Source organism: Bactrocera tryoni, chromosome 5 (genome assembly GCF_016617805.1).
Source record: "Bactrocera tryoni isolate S06 chromosome 5, CSIRO_BtryS06_freeze2, whole genome shotgun sequence".
NCBI classification, from domain to species: domain Eukaryota; kingdom Metazoa; phylum Arthropoda; class Insecta; order Diptera; family Tephritidae; genus Bactrocera; species Bactrocera tryoni.
In genome coordinates, this window is record NC_052503.1 from 14,733,834 (window position 1) to 14,756,380 (window position 22,547).

General features: G+C 36.9%; 4 protein-coding genes across 4 annotated transcripts; 2 read left to right on the forward strand and 2 right to left on the reverse strand.

Annotated features, from left to right (window-relative positions):
• Positions 1-826: 826 nt before the first annotated feature.
• LOC120777000 (forkhead box protein D1-like) lies at positions 827-1,519 on the reverse strand. Its single transcript, XM_040108102.1, has one exon. It carries the CDS (start codon positions 1,517-1,519, stop codon positions 827-829), a length of 693 nt encoding a protein of 230 aa, XP_039964036.1.
• Positions 1,520-6,787: 5,268 nt separating this feature from the next.
• LOC120777001 (forkhead box protein J3-like) lies at positions 6,788-7,489 on the forward strand. The gene has a single exon (XM_040108103.1). The coding sequence runs from the start codon at positions 6,788-6,790 to the stop codon at positions 7,487-7,489; it is 702 nt and encodes a 233-aa protein (XP_039964037.1).
• An 8,620-nt stretch (positions 7,490-16,109) lies between these two features.
• Positions 16,110-16,799, forward strand: LOC120777002 (forkhead box protein D1-like). The gene has a single exon (XM_040108104.1). The coding sequence runs from the start codon at positions 16,110-16,112 to the stop codon at positions 16,797-16,799; it is 690 nt and encodes a 229-aa protein (XP_039964038.1).
• A 1,727-nt stretch (positions 16,800-18,526) lies between these two features.
• Positions 18,527-19,216, reverse strand: LOC120777003 (forkhead box protein D1-like). Its single transcript, XM_040108105.1, has one exon. It carries the CDS (start codon positions 19,214-19,216, stop codon positions 18,527-18,529), a length of 690 nt encoding a protein of 229 aa, XP_039964039.1.
• Positions 19,217-22,547: the final 3,331 nt, after the last annotated feature.

Here is a 22,547-nt window from a genome sequence, read left to right on the forward strand (position 1 = left end):
CCAGTCGGAGAAGGACCAGACTTCGAAACGACTGGTGCGCTGTTTTTAATTCGGCTATAATTGCTTAAGCGGTGTCTACGCCAATAAAGAAGAAGAAGAAAATGAGTCCCACTTGAACAGCTGAGACGCCGGTTTATTGTGACATCTAAGCACCCTTAAGTATTGATAACAAAGGCTCTTAAAAACCGCCAAAGCACTTTAAGCGGTTAATATCAGATCCTCCCATTTAACCAGACTCACAGAAGATATGATATATTTCAACCTCAGTTTTGCAAAAGTTAGACAAAAGAGTACAAGGTGCCTGAACATTGCTGAAAGCAAATACTTCAGTTGATATTTGTGTTCTATAATATGCGGAAGAGATCCCATTGTCGCACAGGGGCCCTTTCATAATCAGTTCCTGTTATTTTTGTCCGAAGTCTACATATCCAGCGCTAAAACGAAAGAAGGCAATGGCGATTCCCCTCATTCCCAATCTGATATAATCGGAAAAAGAATGCCCCCTTCTGCAAATTCATAAGTATTGCTTCGTTTAGTCCCAGTCGTGTCCCCCTTCTATAGTGACATTGTAGCTGTTCTCTCTTGATCACACTGAAACAGCAATTTTGCTCTAATGAGAACAACAACGACTACGATTTCCCTACAGAGAAGCGACGTCAGTGACCAAATGATACCGTACCAACAAAATACCAACCACTTACTAAACCTCAAAATGAGAAATCGCCATTTTTCAAATTATTTCACATTTTATTAACTTAAAATAATACTTAGAATTATATTATAATACTTCGAATAATATTACACGCTCTTTAATAGAGCACCTAAATTAAGTAGGAACTTGTTGGCCTGTTAATAAAGCCATTTGCTGCTGGTGGAAGATCAGCTTTAGGTATGTTTCGTCGCACAGCTTCTGAAGTTGTTGCTGTTGTAGTTGCAGTAGCTGCTGTTGGAAAATATGCGCTTGTTGTTGATGGAACTGATAGCACACCTGCCGCTCATGCATTGCCCGCTGTGTTGCATCTATTTCCTGTGGTGTGGGGAAATAGACTGCGTTCGGCAACTCGGGATGCGGTACGCCCGAAAGTAAGGGTCCAAATGCAGTTATATTGCCAGTAATACCACCAGCGGCCAATTCCGGACTCACGGTCCAATAGTTACCACGTCCGGGGTCGCCCAAAGGTCGTTGTACCTTCAGGAAGTGTAAGTTCGTGCTCAGTGTCTGTCTTATCTGATTCTGCCAGCTTTGCTCGTCTTTTCGGTAGTAAGGGAAGTTTTGACTAATCCAGTTCTGTATAGCACTCAATGTCAGTTTACCGTCAGGACTGCTGCGAATCGCCATGGTCACCAAATCGCTATATGTATAGTTGGGACGAATTCCACAGTTTCCTTCGTTAGATGACATCGATTCGTTCGATGACATGGATATATCAGATGGTGGTGGTGTCAACGCTGGGTTGGTGCCGTCATCGTTCGCTAACAAATTACGAATCGAGAAGCTTGATTCTAAATGTTGGGCCATTTTAGATAGCTGTTTAAGGAGATGGGTGGTTATGAGCTAAATAAAATCTCAAGTAATATTCTATGTTGAAGTCAAAAGATGACTGATGACTTTTGCTTTACAAATTTTCTTTTTTATACTCTGAAGCATTTCTTTGTTGTAAAGAACTGGGATAACTCACACTTATGTCAAAAGTGTGGCCAGAAAATCAAGGACATCAAAGGAGATCTAAGCTGACGCAACCGATGAAACCGAAGTCAAAAGTCTGACGTTCCAAAGTCTAGTAACGCAAGACAAAATAATTTAAAAACAAAAGAAGACTGACTACCATAGATAAACCTTCTAAAAATATCCTTAAAAGAGTTTAAAAAGGTCATCTCAGGTAAAACAGCGACACCGAGTCAGTTATCAGAGTACTAAGATCACCTTTTCCTTTACTGCTCTGAAAAACAGGCAGGTAGAATAATGGCGGTTATATCTTAGTAGTGGATTTGTGGTAGCTTTTCAGTGTGGTAAATGGTAAATAAAGAGACTATGCTTTTTAAAAGGCACTGTTTCTTTGAGCCGTGGATAATGTACTACCTGTAATAGTAGTTGTTTTCAGAGATCCATTTATTATATTGAAGCAAATAGAATGATTTATGACTGATGATTGAAACATATTGGTGAATGGCCATATTTCGATTTGTGCACCAGAAATGTCTCAGATTTACCAATTATTTCATATAAAAAAGCATGTTTCCGGAATTGTATAATAATACGTAAAACTTAATTTACTAGTATGGTCATGTAGGCAAGGCCATAGAAAGGTATTATAGCTGATGCAACCCGCAATTACAGTAGCGTGAAAACCACACTGAAGCACAATGCGATCAAGGTCAAACCTTCCTAACAAAAAAGGCTATTGTTCGTTAGGGTATTATCCCCGCAACCGAATAAATATTGTACCCGAAAGAGCAAAGATGTTTGAGAATATTTATAAGACATACTTCGTTGAAGCTCAAGTATAAAATAGGCTATGGGTGAAATTTAGTGAACGAAAATTACTGTGGGGTTATGCTGATATGAATTAAAATACGTTATTGTTTTGTTGGGAAAAGAAAATGGTGGGAACTACGTGCCGGTCTCCAAGTTTGGGACTCGCATTGCAAGTTTCATTACTCAGAGCTGGTATAAATGTTATATAAAGGGTATCAACAAAAACGACGTAATGTAAAAATAAAAGAAACACATTAAATTTTGGTCCAAATGGCTTCTGTTTTTTTTATGCAGATTTGTTGATTCTAAAAAAATAAGGTATGATGATGAAGTCATACCACAATGCAAACCAAATGGGCAATTTGTGGGGATGCAATCGCGTTTCCTGATCTGCGCTGGGATTTGCCTCACCATTAAGCCAGAAAAGATCTTCCAGTATTCACTGGAGAAAAAGTTTTTTCGTAATATTCTTAGATAATCTCCAAGCTTTGTACCAAAATGAAACATGACATAATGAAATGGCGAACTTTACAGAACACGTTGACACAAGTTGACACAAACCCGAAAAGAATCGATCCGGAGGCAGCCAGGTAGCTTGATGAATTTTCCAATGCTGCTAGGTTCCAGACATAGTTCGGGACACGGCGTAGTCAATGAGCCGCATCTCATTGGGGCATGTTTCAGCATGGTAGGAACTACTTCTAATGACCAGTTTTGAACTTATCCATTGTGTATGGCGTACCCTAACTGTGCAACATACATTTCTTGACAATGTTACAGTAATACGATATTTTAAAGTTGGATTCCTAAAAAAGTGTAGTATCGGCTTATGAGTTTCTCTGACACTCATATACCCAATATAATGTGTTTCTACTCCTGTCAAAAAAGAATTGTGAGAGTATTCCTACTTCGGCTGTAATGTTTTCTTACTTCTTTATAATAACGTCATACTTCGCGTCAATCGAATCCTCTTTGCTGGTGTTGCAATACATATACATACTATATATAATGTATTTATCCGACTGGCAACTATGAACTCGACTGACCTGAATAGCGGTGAACAAATATGCGCACTCTATGTGAGATGTGCTGCTATTTATTTTACACTTCGCATGCATAATATTTACTGCAAAAACAACAAAACGCATTGCTGTTTACACACACATATGCTTGACTTTATTTAAATTTATATCCACCACAACTACTCATGGACATCTGTTACATTCAACGACTGCCAACATAATTCATGCAACAATAATACTATAAGAGTAGCAACAACAACAACAAATAAACGCATAACAATTACTTTTCTAACAAAACATTTAACGCTTACTCGCTTAGTTGGCTATTTGCTCGTGCTTCGCTGTGGCCACAACCAACAAATCCCTGTAGTAAACTTTAAGTGGTAAAATAATAATAAATACATAACAATGAAAGCACAACCAGCCGCTCAACTTATGTAACTAATGCGGCTCTAAGGCAGGCAATAAAAATGTGCGCAGGCATACTGAGAATAGAGTAAACAGTTAGCATTTAGTAAATGCAACAAATGTGCGTACGTTTAACTCGCATGTTGTAACACATATTAAGTTAGTGTGTCGCTTAAGCAGCACCCTAATTACCCGCGCTCCCACTCCACCAACTCACCACCATAGGCTCAACAAAGTAATGCTTTGGCGAATGGTGATGGCAATTTGACTTTTAGCGGCTGATAAACCGCAGCTTGTTGTGCTTAGACTTAAAGTCACAATTCTTTTGCTAGACTTATAACTTGTTGTTGTTGTTGTACTTTTCATATATATTTGTTTATTTAGTTTGCGTGTTCCAGCGCTATTGACTGTGGATGGCACGAGTTCACCGCCTTCCTAGTTTACACATGCTTCTAACTGGCAAAGTCACGCAGCGATTTTCTAACAGCTCACGGCAGGCTTGAAGAGATAAGTTGCTATGCCACAATATACTTCCATGTTGTTTTTAAGTAAAATAGGAGTATTAAACTTCCTTCTGAATGCTCTGCTATTTTATGTGAGATCTGTGAACAGAAGTTACTTCAACTGAGTAAAAGTTGTGATATCTCTTCGACCAGATATTTATAAACATGCTGAAAAAAATCTCAGAATAAGCCTCTATACTTAGTAATTACTTTCCAGTCATTAATATTAAATGAAATCTACCTCTCCATTTGAAGAAATTTCGAGTGAAAACTCAATGAGTCCTACATATTTCGAAGGCCGCAATTGAACTAATTACAAATATTCCAAGCAATTTTAAGACTGATTTTAGACAGGAAGTTTTCATGGAAACCCAACTTATCAATCAATCGAAGATTGATAAATAGAATAAAGAAACCAGTTACAGCATTTTACACCTGTAAAAGAAAGGTGGGGTACAAGGGACTAATGCACATTGATATGGTAGCCATTTATAGTTCTTAAAACAAATCCAAATCAGGCACATAACTTTATTCTACATTTACTGTCAACAGACTTGTTCTGCACACAACTGATAATGAAGTCAGCTCTGAATAGGGAATTCTCCCTGTAACTCGCTTGTAATAAGCTGCATTAAAAGATACTTAGTAAGTTGTCATTTCTAATCAAAACTGCGTATTTTTGTAAAGCTATAGAACTAAACTTAAATTCGATAGGTCACATGGTAGGCAATATTAGCTTGCTTAAGGCGTCAATTGTTTTCGGAACAACACTGAGTTTAGACGACTTTCACGAAATTCGTTATGGAGTGTACTGCGGCTTCGATTGAATCCATCATACCATCGTTAAAGTGGCCTTTGTTGAAGTTTAATTGCCAAAAATTAAGCTCATCGATGCATTATTGCGGAGATAATCTATGTCAAAAGCTATGATAAATAATCGCTTGAAAGTGCGCACGATTTAGTTAAATTTTCTGGCTCAGAACCAACGCACTATATGAATGTATAGTTGGCCAGAATTCTACAGTTCTCTTTATTAGATTACATCTATTCAATCGTTAATATAAATTCATTAGATGGTGGCGGTTTCTGTGCTGAATTGGTACAATCTTTGTTCGCTCACAAGTTATGAATAGAAAATTATGAGTTCAAACGATAAGTCATTGTGGTTTTCACAGAAGTAAATAAATTAAGTTCTCCTGCATTATTCTTTGCTAAAGCCAAAACTCACTCCATTTATGTGATACAAAGAGCTTGATTAAATCAAACTACTGTTATAAATGTGTTTATAAACCAAGGACATAACTAGTTATTAAACCCAAGGTCATAATATGGCCGCTACTTTTCGGCCACAAAAAACACCCGAAACATCTTTTGTTCTTTGTCTAACACCTACCACAAAACTAGAACATAAAACAATAGAGTTTAAAACCAAATAAATGGTCTGGAGCATTTCACGCCGGTCCTCTATCAGGTACACGATCAATGTCAAGTCAAATTATTTTCTTGGAAAATGGGTCTATATTGTCTGTGCTTTCAAACTTCGTTTATGTTCTACCAAACAACGGACGAGGTCATTAATGCAGGGTGTTTAGAAAGAGATTACATATGAAGCAGGTATAAAATTCACAGAGGCGTAATTTGAACAAAGACTGTACTGAGGTTTCACAAACCTTTCATAAAACGATAACGCATTAATTGATAAAAAAATTATAAATAATGATAAAAACGAAGACATATTTCAAATATAATTACTAACACATAGGATCAATGTTTTCTCTCAAATCAATTCAAACCAATACAAACATCAAGATTTGAGGTTAATCCTCGAAATATTAATTTTATCCTAAGATGCTTTTATAAGTTTGATCTTAATGGATTAACGACGTAGCCTTGAAAAGTAAATTACCGGATAAATTGAGTCACCTTGAACATATTCCACAGCTGCTTTTTATTCACAGCAATTAAAAACAGGTTACTTTAGTACACCTGAATATGATCACCAGCGTCTCTTTTTTACCTGTTATGGATTTTTTTTTTAAATATTCTAAAGATATTCCATGTAAGAGCTTCTATTTTCTATTGTTTTTATAAAAACTCCATTGTTCTTAAGATATTACACTTTAGGACATCAGATTTTTTAAGGCCCTTTATAGCAATTACGTTAATTTTAATCCTTTTTCTTGACCTCAATTTTAAGACCGCAATTTTGCAACCTTGAGTAAGACAAACTCCTTGCAACACTGAAATAAATAAATTAGGGTATAAAAGAGAAAAATTTCTAAGGAAAATCATCAGTCATCTTCTGGTTTTCACACAGAATATCACTCGAGAACTTAGCTTATCTCATATACACTCATCTCTTTAAGCAGTTATCCACAATGTACCAACATTTTGAATCAAGCTTTTCAATTCGTAATTTGTTAGCGAACGCAGACGGCACCAACCCAGCGCTGTCACCACCAGCATCTAATAGATCCATATCACCGAACGAGTCGATGTCGTCTGACGAAGACAACTGTGGTAGTCGGCCAAACTATTCGTACAGTGAGTTGGTAACCATGGCAATACGTAGCAGTCCTGAAGGCAAACTTACTTCGAATGCTATACAGAACTGGATTAGTGAAAACTTCCCTTACTACCGCAAAGAAGAGCAGGGCTGGCAGAATAGGATAAAGCAAACTCTGAGTACAAGCTCTTGTTTTTGCAAAATTCGTCGAGCTATAAATGACCCTGGGCGTGGATGTTATTGGACGATTAGTCCAGAAGAGGGAGCCCTTCAGGCCCAACAGCCGATTGTTGACGGTGAGACGGTCATTGCAGCAATGGTGAAAGGTGTATCGGATCCTCAGGCTCCAAATGCGGTGTACTTTCCCACACCACAAGAAATGCTGGGAGCAGCTCATCAGACCATGTTGGCTCAGTCGCTACACGAGCAAGAAACCTGGTACCAACACCACCTGGAACAAGCCCTACTCATAGAGCAGATGCTGCTAGCCCTGCAGCTACAGCAGATTCATCAACAGCTCGAATATCACAAACGGCAAATTGCCTTTTTAATGAATCAGCCAATATCAGCGTAAGTAGTATTTTACCTATGGTATCGGAAGAAAGTTAAGAGATGATTATCGTACCACCAACAACAAGCGTTTTTATTACAGTGGCAAGTGCAGCAGCAATATCTTCAGAACGGTGATAAAGTATGCCAAAACAAATCTCTATCCATTTTTGTTATCGAAATATTTATTGATATTAGTTTAAGAATTATAGTAGATACAATAATATTCGAAGTTAATAAAATTTGAAAAACAAAAATATTATAAACTTTACTTAATCTTATTAAAGTTACCCGTGTTGGTAGAAGTCGGGCACACTTAACCTCTTATTCATGCTTTTGGTATTATATTCGGTGATGATTTTCGCCGAATGCGATTTTGTTCTCTTAGATTTGGTAACAAAACGTTTTATAGACATTTTACTTAAATCTTTGACGTGGTAAAATCTAAAATTCTAAAAGTCTTTAGAGGAAAGAAAGATAGTTTAAATCTCACAATTTTGACCTTGAGATTCTAATTAGCGAATATTATATATTCAGATATGATGAACTGAACAGAAGGAGGAGGAGAAGTTTTGTGCTGTTCCCACTGATGTTTGTAGATAGATATATTCTATAGATATAAAATTTCATATGATGGTTTTGCAATATCAGTTTGCGCAGCAATAACTAATTTTAGACAACTTTCACGAAATGGTGAGACAATCCACGTAGAAAGCTGCGAGAATTATCGCGCCAAAATGTTTATGATTTAATTCCATTATTAAGCAGAGATGAATATTTCAAGTTACTGTAAAGAACATACTGTATGTATAACTTCAAAAATATAAAACTTTACGATAAAGCTGTTAGTTGCCAGTTTGCAACAATTGGTTATATACAAATAGATAAAAGTCTTTGAAATCAATAAATTCTCTTCTGCATAGAAGATAGTGAAAGAATGGTTGATCTCTTAGTGGATCTAATATGCTTTTAGACGATAAACGTGCATGTTTCAGGACAAGGGAATATTATTAACAAGTTCCGCAATCTCCAAATAAATAATTAAAAAAATGAAATTTATTATGGTAATTTGAAATCATAATATACAATAATATTAGCCACTAATTACAAAATATCATGATACGCAAAAATTATGTTATTCAGTTTTATGGGTCCCGAAAATTTTCGATATCCCGAAATCAATAATTGCAAAAAAAATCTCATGATATATTAAAATCTTGTTATTTAGTTTTATGAGCCCCGAAAATTTTCGGGATCCCGAAATCAATAATTGCAAAAAAATAGCATGGTACATTAAAATCATGTTTTGCAATTTTATGGGTCCCGAAATTTTTCAGGATCCTGAAAGCAATGTTTGTAAGAAATTATAATGGTACACGAAAGTAATGTTATGCAACCTTATTTCCCCCAAAAATTTTTGTTATCCCGAAATCAATTAAATCAAAAATCGATATTTTCATACGCTGAAAGAATGTTATACAACCGTATGGGTCTATAAACTTTCGGGATACCGGAATTTGTCATTTGAAATAGTAATATTGGATTAGTATATTGTTATCATATGTCTTATAAATATAAAACTGTTAAGTACCAAAATTTTATAAATATAATATGCTTAAATATATGCACATCTGTCTGACTTAATCTTGAATATTCTATGAAAGTATAAATAGATATTCTAAACACTCAAAATTAATCCCCTTTCACGTTTCACAAACATATACATATGTACATAGTATGAATGTGAACATTTATTTCATTATTCCTTAAGCCTTAAGTACACTAGGCGACGAGCCTAAGATAATGTTTAATTAAAAAGTTCAATCTTAACAAAAAATGTAAGTAAAGCAAAGTGTGTGTTTTAATAAAAATAGAGCCACAGCAAGTTGTGTAACAATTTTATAAGTAAGTGTGAAGGATATGGCTGTCTGCAGGAAATTGCATAGAGCCACGCCGTATTTGCCTCAACACCAACACTATTTACCCAAGCAGTGTTGGACAAGCAGGCAACCATTTTTTGTTGGCGAAACCCAAAAAGTTTTGTCAAATCGTCTTTGCTCCTAACATGAATATTTACTCGACCACATCTAAATGCCTCGGCATTTGTATACACACATACACAGCAGTGCCCGTGTGTGTATGTGTGTGTGTGTGTAGTAAAGCGGATTATGAGCTTTTCGGGTTGGCTCTGCATAAAAAGGGTTCAACGGCAATATGTGGCGTGTTTCAGTTGTTGAATGTTTATTATTTTATGCGCATACAAAAACATGCACGCACACACACACGCATACACACAATTTACATTTATGCATGTCTGTTATTTTAGTATGCAAATGTGTGCTCTAACATTGTGTGAGCTTATGTTTGAATATGAACAGCAGAAAACACTAAAATATTTGGCCCATACTACTGATTGTGCAAACGTTTCAATTATGAAGTGTCAAGCCCATTTAGGCGGCAAAAGTACACACACACAACCACACCACGTACAACAGCAACTGCTGCAGCTGGTGGCTTGAAGCACTTGAGAGTAGACAGCGCAAGGGTTGTCACACACATGCATATCGAGTTAGAGTTTCATCTGAAAGTGTTTATTATTTTGACTAGTCTGGTTGATAAATGAAACCACTGCACGTGTATGAGTACTACCGTTATTAATATACAGTTATATATTATAAATATTAGTTTAGGTATATCAGGTTTATTTAAATATTGCACTCTTATGTCTGCCTCAAAATTAAATAATATTGAAAATTGCATTGTAGCTCTGATAGTTGTAGAGTGAAGAGGACTGTCGCTAAATTGAAATGGGTTGACAGCGTAGAGAAAAAGTAATGGTATGTAAATGTAGACACATATATGTATGTATATACATATAGCATATAGTCTTCCTTTACTTACTCAATCCGGTTAAAGTAGCAGCTTTAAAGAAATTTTATTTATAAAGGTGAATTTGAAATTGAGTATTGTTTATAATTTTGAGGGATTTCGATTGTAATCCAAAAATCGATAATTATCTGTATATTGCAAAGAACAAGAAAACAAATTTGAAATGAACTCCCACAGAAAGCTGTATATAAGATATCAAAATATATTTATTACCTTTCACAGGTTTATTTCTTTTAACATAAAAATGGACAAATAAATCTTTTTCTTTTTTGATCGCTCAGTTTCTACGTCAACTACATGCTATAGTTATCCGAACAATATTTACGGGTTATTGTGTGTATATTGTGTTGTTGTCTTAGGCAATAATCTGTGCCAAATGTTGAGGATACCTGGTCAAATAAAAAGTTTTCCGTACAAGATCTTCAGTTTGATCGTTCGGTTCATACGACAGCTACAAACTATAGTTATCCGATCTGAATAATTTCTTCTGATCTTACAGCAATGCCTGGGGTTAAAATCTCTGCCAAAAGTCGTGGAATTAGCTTTTCAAATTAAAATGTTTTCCATAGAAGGACTTGGCCGATTTCGGCCGTTGGGACATATGAACATCTATTTAAGGAGGAATAGAGTTGTGCAAAATTTCATATCGATATCTCAAAACTGTCTCTAAGAAATTATTAGATGCCTGTCAGAAGACAAAACAGTCTTAGTTAATGTTCAGAGTTATCAGAAAAAATAAATTCTATAAATAATTTCAATGCTTAAACAGCTCATCCATGATTATTGTTACAGTAGCTCGGAATGCTCGTACCATTATTAGCTTGAAGAGTGACTGTATTTGATACTGCTTTCAATTTTCCAGATTTTCGAAGGTTTGAAAATATTTTCTTCAATACCAGTATCATCGCTTTAAAGCTGTTTTTCCTTTAACTTCCTTGGTTATCTATGCGACTATTGCCTGTCTATACCATACTTTTTTATATTTACAGAGGTGTGCTCTATAAGAATATATACGCGTCTCTTCATTGTAGGGCATGAATGTCATCACACTTTGCCACAGTGCAAATAACTGTAAATAAATCAAAAATAAGCATTTAATTTATATTACGAATGGTCATGCCATTTTCAAATCACACATCTACACATACAAACATAATATATGTAGTTTACATCATTGCTAGCCATGGCGTATGAGTAACCTCGGCGAATTTCTCCATGTCTGCATATTTTCAATTTCATCGCAAGTCACACTAATGCATACCCCATTTTAATGGCTGATCATTGTGCTGCAACACAGAGAAGTCGACCACCGTTATACAAGAGCAACAGTCGAACGCGTAACACCGCATAACGATTTAAACCGCAAAAGAAAATCGAAATTGGCGCAAAAACGAAAAATTGCAGGTGGCGGTAAAATTGACAGCGGTTTACTTCACTTTACAAACGAACATCGAGGACGGGAGGAGTAATGCATTTTTAAGCTCTCTTTGTTTTGTTGTTAATTTCACTGTTTGCAATGTGCCTTGCTATCTTTATACATTTACAATGTTGTCCACATTCCTTTGTTTTATTTTCCTTTATTTAATTTTTTTTTTAAGAACTTGGGAGAAAATCTGCTAAGTCTCTAAACACAAAAGCAAGAGCTCACTACGAATTTTCTATGAAAGAACTTAAAACCACCATCATCAAAGAAATCAAAGAAACGACCTTCAAACTATTATGTTAGTCTAATTAACATACTATGTTGGTAGCTTAAAGACTGCTGTAAATGGCACACAAAAACTTCGAGTACTTATGAAACCGACCCCATAACTTTTTCGTAACTTGAATAACGGAATTACTGCACGACCAAATAAAATTCACTCCTCATGTTGACTTTACTTATCAATTTATCTGTCAGTTCAAACTATCATCGAAGAATATAATACTGAAAAGAAATGAAAAGTACATCCAACAAAGTGGGTGAACCTGACTACAACAAACCCTACAAATATTTATAATAAAAGTAAAGTTTTTCGTACTTTGTTTTTTAGATTTTATTAACTTATAATGTTATATGTTCAATAATTCTTAAACTAATATCACAAACTAATAGAGTAAATAAATAGGATTTTTTTGGTATACTCCATCCATCTATTTTTTGTTGGTGGCAAGCAACCATTGTTGAAGCCTCTCTCGACAGAAAAGATAAAATATTACTTCAGCTGATTTTTGTTGGTGGAAAACAAATTTTTTATACAGCTCCTCATACTGGATTATCAGCTGCTGTTCCAGAAGTTGCGATTTTTGCTGGTGATATTGGTACCAAGCATGTTGCTGATGGGCTCCCTGTACTTCTTGTGGTGTGGGAAACTACACCGCATTTGGAGCCTGAGGATGTAGTACACCATTCAGCATCACTCCAAACACTGCCTCACCGCCAACTGCCGGCTGCTGGGTCTGAAGTGCTCTCTTTTCCGGACTGATCGCCCAATAATTTCCACGCCCAGGGTGATAGTGGTGTTTTTAACATACATATATACATTTAACTGTAAAAACTTTGATTGAAATGCTTTATGTTTAAGGTGGTTGTTTTTTTATGACCATTAACTGTTAACCACATAGCCAAAATAGTTGAAGCTATTGGGATATTAGGCTGTTAAAATAAATTGAAATTATGTTAACATTTGCAATACAGTTATATTTCAGACTTTTCAGACATGCTTGTTTTAGTCCAATATTGACTTTTGCATTTCTCTTCTTTATCCGATTCTGTTCAATATTTCAACAGGGGTCACACTACAGAGATATTTTACGTTATTAAACAACAATTATTCTCCCCATGTCTGCATCCACCATTAAAGTTTGGTGTTGCTTGTTCTTAAAACTACTTTACTTCATTTATTTTATTCGCCTTACACTTTGCAACACGTTGCAATATTCCAGGGTTCCAGGGAGCAAAAGGTACAAAAGTTAAGCTGCTGTACGTTATTTGTTTGACGCAGGCTGCCACCAAAGCGTGCATATATTTACAGACTCAGAATGAAATTCGTCTTGCATTCAGGTTGTGCCGCGAATGATTACTGTGATGAATGTTTGCGATATTCGCGGCTCTTGCCGCCTCCCAATTCCCACTGCTAAGTTATATTGCATGGAATAATTTCTTGCTCACTGTTCCCTTTTGCTCAGCCACGCTTCAGCGTTTTTGCGCTCATACCACTTGCATCAGCATTCCGCGGAGAATTGAATCATTCCTGCTCCAATGCCTGCCAAACACATACAGACACGTGCAAATATGCACACATGCTGTGTGGCTCACAGCAGTTACCAGCGGACGACATCACTTCCGCCACCTTATTTCGCGTAAGAAATCATAAAAAAGGTTAAATTCAAATTGGATTGTATTGCTGGCGTTCACATCCATTTGTAAGGGTGTTGGTGCGAAAAGTAAGTTGCCATATGGCTTCATACAGTGTGTATGCGTTCGGACGACGTGCCAAATGTCTTGAGTTCATTTCCAAGTCAAATCGTAACATTACAAAGCACACAGAAAAATATATCTGTCTTAACAACTTGCTTGGTCTGCTCAAGCAAAGCTTCTCGTAGAAATATGAAGGCAGTTGAAACCCACACACAATCTAAAAGCGCCCTAAAATTGTATGAAAAGCTTGGCCCAAATCCGCTTGCGTGGAACACACTTTGCAAAACATCATTGTTATAAAACAAAAAATTATTTTGTTTTATATTTATTTGCTTGCACTTGCTTTTGTCTCTGCCGTAGCACACAGATTAAGTTACACATAACGCTTCATATGAATTCTGTATGATATTGTGAAATAAATGATGCAAATGAAAAATGAACGGAAACCGTATATAAATGCGCAACACTTGCTGCAGTGCCACAAAGCGTTGCGGCAGCAACTTTAAGTCCATTTACCTTGCAATTTGCTCACAAATAAATACCGTATTTAAAATGGGCGAACTCGAGGAAAAGGAAAGAATATTGCTTTAATTATGAAGTATTATGAAAGTAAAAGGTTATGATTCCTCAAATGCTGTTTTTTATGAGTTGCATATAATTTAATAGGAATCATCTCGGTTCAAATAAAACTTATATACAAAGAAGCGCACACCCTTAAGATATATTTACTCGTACACAAAACACTGGAAGCTTCGACCATAGCTTTGACTATAAGTACTCGTCCAAATTCTATAACTATTAACTTCGAACTTTCCTGTTCGATCATTAATAGTTTTAATAAAGAAAGATCGGACTCTTTCGTGTTGGTAATCTAATTACTTCTAACGGTCCGGTTACTTTCTTTTTTGATTAATTTTTATAAATTATCCAAGCTCTATCATCTTCTCAGACAATGCTCATACCCAGCTTAATGGTGAGTCAAATCCTCGTGGGGTTCAGAAACGAAAGGCTGAAAGTTGTTTTCAATCACTAAATTTCACCAAGCGACTATTTTTTACTTTCAAAAATTAAGTCTTATATAGATCCTCCAACTCCTTTGTTCATTCTGCTACAATAATTATACCGTTGCCGCGGATAATACCTTAATGAACAATAGCTGCTTTAAGTCACTTAGGTCAGTGATGTTTTGACCTTGATCCCATTGTGCTTTAGTGCGGTTTTCACGCAACAGTAGTTGCGGGTTGCATAAGCTATAGCTCTTTTTGATGACCTTGACAATATGGCCATACTTTTCATATAAATTTAACGTAGTTTTATACAATTCCGTGAATAATTCAAAAAATTTTCTTTTAGATTGCCTGAAAAATTCTCAATATGTGCGATCTCTGGTACACAAATGGAAACATGGTAAATCAAAATCATTTTTCAGTCATCAGTCATATATCGTACTATTTACATCTACTATATAACAAATATATTTCTGGCACTCTGCAATGGCTCACTGAAAACAACCCCATCCCATACTATCACTGGGGAATATGCATTCTGATACCCCATTTTCCATGTCCCAAGCTCAGTTCTATTACCAGCATTACAAGTACCACCTGCTGCTAGTTCTGGGTTAATGGAAAAAATATTTCCCGCCCGCGGCAGGTATGGAGGTTAGTCCGTTAAATTATGCTGCTCTAAACGACTTCTGTAGAAAAATTTTCTATACTGTCTGAGCTTTGAACTCCTTTTTGCTCAACAGCCAAGGTCTCTAACCCAGTACCCTTTAAATAGCGTAGTCTATTTTACACACTAGAACTTCATCGGTCAACTGCTTAACCTTGAAAAGTAAATATTACTGGATAACCGCTAAGTTCGGTTACCTTGAACATTAACCACACCGAAAAACTACCGAACAACCACTACTTAGACATAAGCGCCATTCGTATACCTGGCCGTTTTTCAGAACATTAAAAGGAAAGGTGAACTTAATATTCTAATAACTGAGTCGGCGTCGCTGTTTTACCTGAGATATTTTCAAATTCTTTTGTTCATATTTTTTCGAAAGTCTGTATTCTATTGTGTTTAAATTACATTGTTCTTCCGTTAGTACACTTTACAACGTCAGACTTTTGACTTCGGTTTTATTGTGTCAGTTTAGATCTCTTTTGGTGACCTTGATTTTCTTCCCGCACTTTGGCCATAAGTCTGACTTAACCCAATTATTTGCAACAAAGAAGTGCTTTGGAGTATAAAAAGGAAATTTTGTAAAGCAAAAGTCATCAGTCATCTTTTGACTTCCGCACAGAATATCACTTAAGATTTTATTTAGCTCATAACCACTCAGCTCTCCAAACAGTTATCCACAATGGCCCAACATTTAGAATCAAGCTTCTCGATTCGTAATTTGTTAGCGAACGATGACGGAACCAACCCAGCGCTAACACCACCACCATCTGACGTATCCATGTCATCGAACGAATCGATGTCGTCTAACGAAGGAAAGTGCGGAAATCGTCCCAACTATACATATAGCGATTTGGTGACAATGGCGATTCGCAGCAGTCCTGACGGTAAACTGACATTGAGTGCCATACAGAACTGGATAAGTCAAAACTTCCCTTGCTACCGAAAAGACGAGCAAGGCTGGCAGAATCTGATAAGACAGACACTGAGCACGAACTCACATTTCCTGAAGGTGCCACGAGCTTTGGGCGACCCCGGACGTGGTAACTATTGGACCGTGAGTCCGGAATTGGCCGCTGGTAGTATTACTGGCAATATAACTGCATTTGGGCCCTTACTTACGGGCGTACCTCATCCCGAGTTGCCGAACGCAGTCTATTTCCCCACGCCACAAGAAATAGATGCAACTCAGCGGACAATGCATGGGCAGCAGATATGGCAGTTCCATCAACAACAAGCGCATATTTTGCAACAACAACTACTGCAACTGCAACAGCAACCACTTCAGAAGATTTACGACGAAACATATCTAAGGCTGATCTTCCACCAGCAGCAAATGGCTTTCTTGAGAGGCCAGCAGGTTCCTATTTAATTTAGGTGCTCTATTAAAGAGCGTGTAATATAATTTGAAGTATTATAATATAAGTTTTAGTAATATTTTAAGTTAATAAAATGTGATATAACTTAGAAAATGGCTGCTTTTCGTTTTGAAGTTTATAAATTGGGAGGTATTTTGTTGGTATGGTATCATCAGGTTGCCGTCTCAAAGTAATCAAGAGAGAACAATAACAACTATGTTATCACTACGGAATTGGGGCACGTCTTAGACTAAATCAGGCATTAATTATGAACTCGTCACTATTCTGGATTCTTTTGTCGATTACGTCGGATTAGGTACTATATTTTCTTCTTTCGTTTTAGCGTTGGACTTCTGGAGCTCGCAAGAAATTTTCCTCTGTGAGGCAAAAGGATCTTCTCGACATATTTTAGAATTTAAAATATCAACTGTACTATTTGCTTTTAGTAAAGTTTATTTTGTAGCACAGTTATATGAAAGTAGCTGCGGTAGAAATATCCAGTCACTTTCTATTCTATTTTTTGTCTTTTTTGTGCCGAGAAAGTGCCCGGAAATTGTAATTTAAACAGAAAATATTTAATTATTCATCAATATTTTTTGTTGTCAGATGCAGTACACTTATGCCAACGATTTTCCAGTCTTTGAAACACTTCTTGGTATGGTCTTCAGCTTTGATCGACTGAAAACGTGCTTCCATTCCGATGATTGTTGACTTGTTCGTATGTCAAACTGATACACCCTTGTCCTGTCTTCAGTTATAATGTTCTCTATGACTGAGGGATCGGAGTTCGCACGATCAACCATGTCCAAAGAGACTTGGTTATGGATCCAGAACGAGGTATGTCTTCAGCGAACTCTCGACTGTCTTTGAAGGGTTTTCGTACCTTAACTCTTTCCAACATTCGCAACGATTTCACGCACGAAATGCCTATTCTTAGCTCCATTGGACTAATTTTCAAATTTTATTAATAGACTAAATATTCTTCTTTATTGTCGGAGATACCGCTCATGCGGTTATAGGCAAGAAAATCGTTCGGCTAACGGTCAAAGTATGAGATTGCAATTTAAGGATTATTCTTTCTCTGATAATGGTGTGTCTGTATGATAAAAACGAATTGAATCGGGCTTATACTGTTCCAACCCTTCACATACCAAATATTAAGACTTTCGAATTTCCTGGTGACTTTGTACTGCATATAATGGCCAATATGTGAGTTAACTAAATAAAAATGAGAGAGCGTGACTTCTTTAGTATGTGCCATGCTTATAGTATGTGGTAGTGGTAAATAGATAAAAGCTGGTCGATACTGCCTCAACTTCCATATACTAAGTATAATGGTCTCCGTTTTTCTAACAAACCTTATGTGTCCGTGAGTATAGGATGTAGCATATATACGTCTATACAAAATTGTTTTTATTTCGTTCTAAAACTTGAAGTATTTCCCTGTCTTTGATTCTTGCAAGTTGCAAGGTATAAAATGTTCGGTTACACCCGCACCCGAGCAGTTTCTAACTTGCTTCAAACAAGTTTTTGCAAAATGAATTTTTTATGCAATTAAAAAAAATACTATTCCGAAGCTACCTAACACACCAATAAATTATGTAACACTTCATAAACCTAAAAGCGAAAACCGCTATTTTTTAAATTGTATCACATTTTATTAACTTAAGCTATGTATTACCAAAAATTATATTATAATACTTCAAATAATATTACACACTACTAAAGGAGAGCACCTAAATTAAATAGGACTTTGCTGAATGGTTAAGAAAGCAAATTGCTGCTGGTGGAAGATCAGCCTTAGATATGTTTCGTCGTAAAGCTTCTGAAGTGGTTGCTGTTGCAGTTGCAGTAGTTGTTGTTGCAAAATATGCGCTTGTTGTTGATGGAACTGCCATATCTGCTGCCCATGCATTGTCCGCTGAGTTGCATCTATTTCTTGTGGCGTGGGGAAATAGACTGCGTTCGGCAACTCGGGATGAGGTACGCCCGAAAGTAAGGGCCCAAATGCAGTTATATTGCCAGCAATACTACCAGCGGCCAATTCCGAACTCACGGTCCAATAGTTGCCACGTCCGGGGTCGCCCAAAGGTCGTGGTACCTTCAAGAAATGTGAGTTCGTGCTCAGTGTCTGTCTTATCTGATTCTGCCAGCCCTGCTCATCTTTTCGGTAGTAAGGGAAGTTTTGACTAATCCAAGTCTGTATAGCACTCAATGTCAGTTTACCGTCAGGACTGCTGCGAATCGCCATTGTCACCAAATCGCTATATGTATAGTTGGGACGATTTCCGCACTTTCCTTCGTTAGACGACATCGATTCGTTCGATGACATGGATACGTCAGATGGTGGTGGTGTTACCGCTGGGTTGGTGCCGTCATCGTTCGCTAACAAATTACGAATCGAGAAGCTTGATTCTAAATATTGGGGCATTGTGGATAACTGTTTGGAGAGCTGAGTGGTTATGAGCTAAATAAAATCTTAAGTGATATTCTGTGCGGAAGTCAAAAGATGACTGATGACTTTTGCTTTACAAATTTTCTTTTTGTACCCTAAAGCATTTCTGAATTCCAAAAAGTTGGGTTAACTCCGACTTATGGCCAAAATGCGGGAAGAAAATCAAGGTCACCAAAAGAGATCTAAGCTGACACAATAAAACCGAAGTCAAAAGTCTGACGTTGTAAAGTGTACTAACGCAAGAACAATGTAATTTAAACACAATAGAATACAGACTTTCGAAAAAATATGTATAAAAGAGTTTGAAAATATCTCAGGTAAAACTGCGACGCCGACTCAGTTATTAGAATATTAAGTTCACCTTTCCTTTTAGTGTTCTGAAAAACGGACAGGTATACGAATGGCGCTTGTGTCTAACTAGTGGTTGTTCGGTAGTTTTTCGATGTGGTGAATGTTCAAGGTAACCGAACTTAGCGGTTTTTTAGTAATATATACTTTTCAAGGCTACGCAGTTGACCGATGAAGTTCTAATGTGTAAAAGAGACTATGCTATTTAAAAGGTACTGAGTTAGGAAAAAGAGTTCAAAGCTCAGACAATATAGAACATTTTTCTGCAGAAGTCATGGAGAGTTGCATTGATCTTATACCTGTAATAAGCTAGCTTTTCTTTGCTGAATGTTTGTTCTAAAATATTTTTTATCCTCTACTTATGAAGTATGGCGACCTCAGAACAAATGACACTTCCAGTTTTTAAAGCCGCAGTGGTATTCCACATTTTGACCTTGGGTGTGTAACAACCTTCATACCTTCCAGGCGTGGGAAATATTATTCCATGAACCCAAGGCTAGCAGCGGGTGGTATCGGTGAAAGAACTGAGCTTTGGTCATGGACTGGCGGTGTAACACTATGCAGTATATTTCCCTGCATTATTATTTTATTGGGTAGTTTTCAGTGAGTCATTGCAAGTGCCCAAGATATATTACTTATAAAGAAGTATATTGTATGATTTATGACTGATGATTAAAAAAAAAAAACAATAAAACACAAAATATTTTTGGATTACAATATTTCCGGTTTTGCACCAGAGATCGCACATATTGAACAATTTTTTCATACGATCTAAAGTGGCATTGATTTTATTGTTCCCGAAGTTGTATAAAACTACCTCAAATTTATGTGAAAAGTATGGCCATGTAGTCAAGGACATCAAAAAGTATTATTGATGCAACCCGCAATTACAGTAGCGTGAAAACCGCGCTGAAGCACAATGACATCAAGGTCAAAACATTCTTGACCTAAGTGACGTAAAGCAGCTATTGTTAGTTAGAGTATTATCCGCGGCAAGCGAATAATTAGTGTAGTCGAATGAATAATGGAGTTTGAGTACAGGTAAACCTTTGTAAGCCACATTTTTTTGAACCTGCATGATCAGGTATAAAATACTTGCTAAGTGAAATGGGGTGAATCAAAGTAAGTGTCGATAGGTATCTGGGTAGAATCTTGGGGTACGTTATTTTTTGGAGCTAAGAAAAAAGTGTTTGGCGGATATGCTAAGTTTAAATATATGCCTCTGACTTGAAGTTTTAAACGTATATTTGATGAAGTGATAAAGAGTCTGGTAGAAGAGTAATAAGATCATTAATAATATGCAAAAGAACAAAACGAAAAAAGTAAAGAATTATATTTTTCTCTTGTAATCACTTACTTAATATGGTATATGTATGCAGTGCTAACCACAAATTTTGTTGTAGAAATTTTACTGGTAAGAGATATAATAGGACATTTTCTAATATCTATATAATACTATTTAAAGTAAAAACTTTCAGAAAATTTCGAAAGGTTTAAAATACTATTTAACAGAAATCAGCCCGAAAGAATGTAATACTGACCGAACGAAATTAAAATAATACAAACGAGTGCGTCCGATATTTATTTAATAACACCTTTAAAGTTAGAATTGGTAAGCCCAATATTCATATGTGATTTTAGTAACTTTGCAATGTTTCTTCTTCTTTTTAATTGGCGTAGACATCGCTTACGCGATTATAACCGAGTTAACAACAGCGCGCCAGTCGTTTCTCCTTTTCGCTACGTGGATTATTACTTGGATATTCCAAGCGAAGCCAGGTCCTTCTCCACTTGGTCCTTCCAACGGAGTGGAGGTCTTCCTCTTCCTTTGCTTCCCCCGCGGGTACTACGTCGAATACTTTCAGAGCTGCAGTGTTTTCATCCATCCGGACAACATGACCTAGCCAGCGTAGCCACTGTCTTTTAATTCGCTGAACTATGTCAATGTCGTTGTATATCTCGTACGGCTCATCGTTCCATCGAATGCGATATTCGCCGTGGCCAATACGCAAAGGACCATAAATCTTTCGCAGAATTTTTCTCTCGAAAACTCGTAACGTCGACTCATCGGTTGTTGTCATCGCCCAAGCCTCTGCACCATATAGCAGGACGGGAATTATGAGCGACTTATAGAGTTTAGCTTTTGTTCCTCGTCCGAAGTAGCACCTGTTGGCAAGAGCAATCCTGCGTTGGATTTCCGGGCTGACATTGTTGGTGGTGCTAATGCTGGTTCCTAAATAGACGAAATTATCTACATCTTCAAAGTTATGACTGTCAACAGTGACGTGAGAGCCAAGTCGCGAGTGCGACGACTGTTTGTTTGATGACAGAAGATATTTCGTTTTGCCCTCGTTCACTGCCAGACCTATTTTCTGGGCTTCCTTGTCCAGCCTGCAGAAAGCAGAACTAACGGCGCGGGTGTTGAGGCCGATGATATCAATATCATCGGCATACGCCAGCAGCTGTACACTCTTATCTGTGATAGAGCTGGGTATTCGCAGAGAAAGTGGATTGTTTCCTTGTTCCCTGCTACTCCGCAGCCACGGCAGATTTCGTTGTAGGGCATACCCATTTTGGACGCATGTTCCCCAAATGGCCAGTGCCCTGTTGTGGTAGCTGTTATTCTGTAAATACTTTTTCTTGACCTATTTAATAAGTCGTTGGTTCTTGTCCTGTCATATGTTGGCCATAATTGTTTAGTTATGACGTATTTTGTAATGTTTTTCCACCTGTTGTTTTCAATTTGTTGAAATTGTCTATTGATCTCTCCTTTGATCGACCCTAGCGGCCTTGGTATTAGTTCCGCCTCGGATTCATTGAGGAAAGCTCCTGCCTTTACCAACTCGTCTGCATTTTCGTTACCGAAAATGCTCCTATGGCCGGGAACCCAGATCAAGTTTAGTTGGAGCTTGTCTTTTATTGAACTTAGTGCTCTCTTGCAGTTGTGAACTTTACTGGA

Coding starts and splice junctions, on each gene's coding strand:
- LOC120777002 (XM_040108104.1), top strand. CDS start 16,110: ATGGCCCAACATTTAGAATCAAGCTTCTCGATTCGTAATTTGTTAGCG.
- LOC120777001 (XM_040108103.1), top strand. CDS start 6,788: ATGTACCAACATTTTGAATCAAGCTTTTCAATTCGTAATTTGTTAGCG.
- LOC120777003 (XM_040108105.1), bottom strand. CDS start 19,216: ATGCCCCAATATTTAGAATCAAGCTTCTCGATTCGTAATTTGTTAGCG.
- LOC120777000 (XM_040108102.1), bottom strand. CDS start 1,519: ATGGCCCAACATTTAGAATCAAGCTTCTCGATTCGTAATTTGTTAGCG.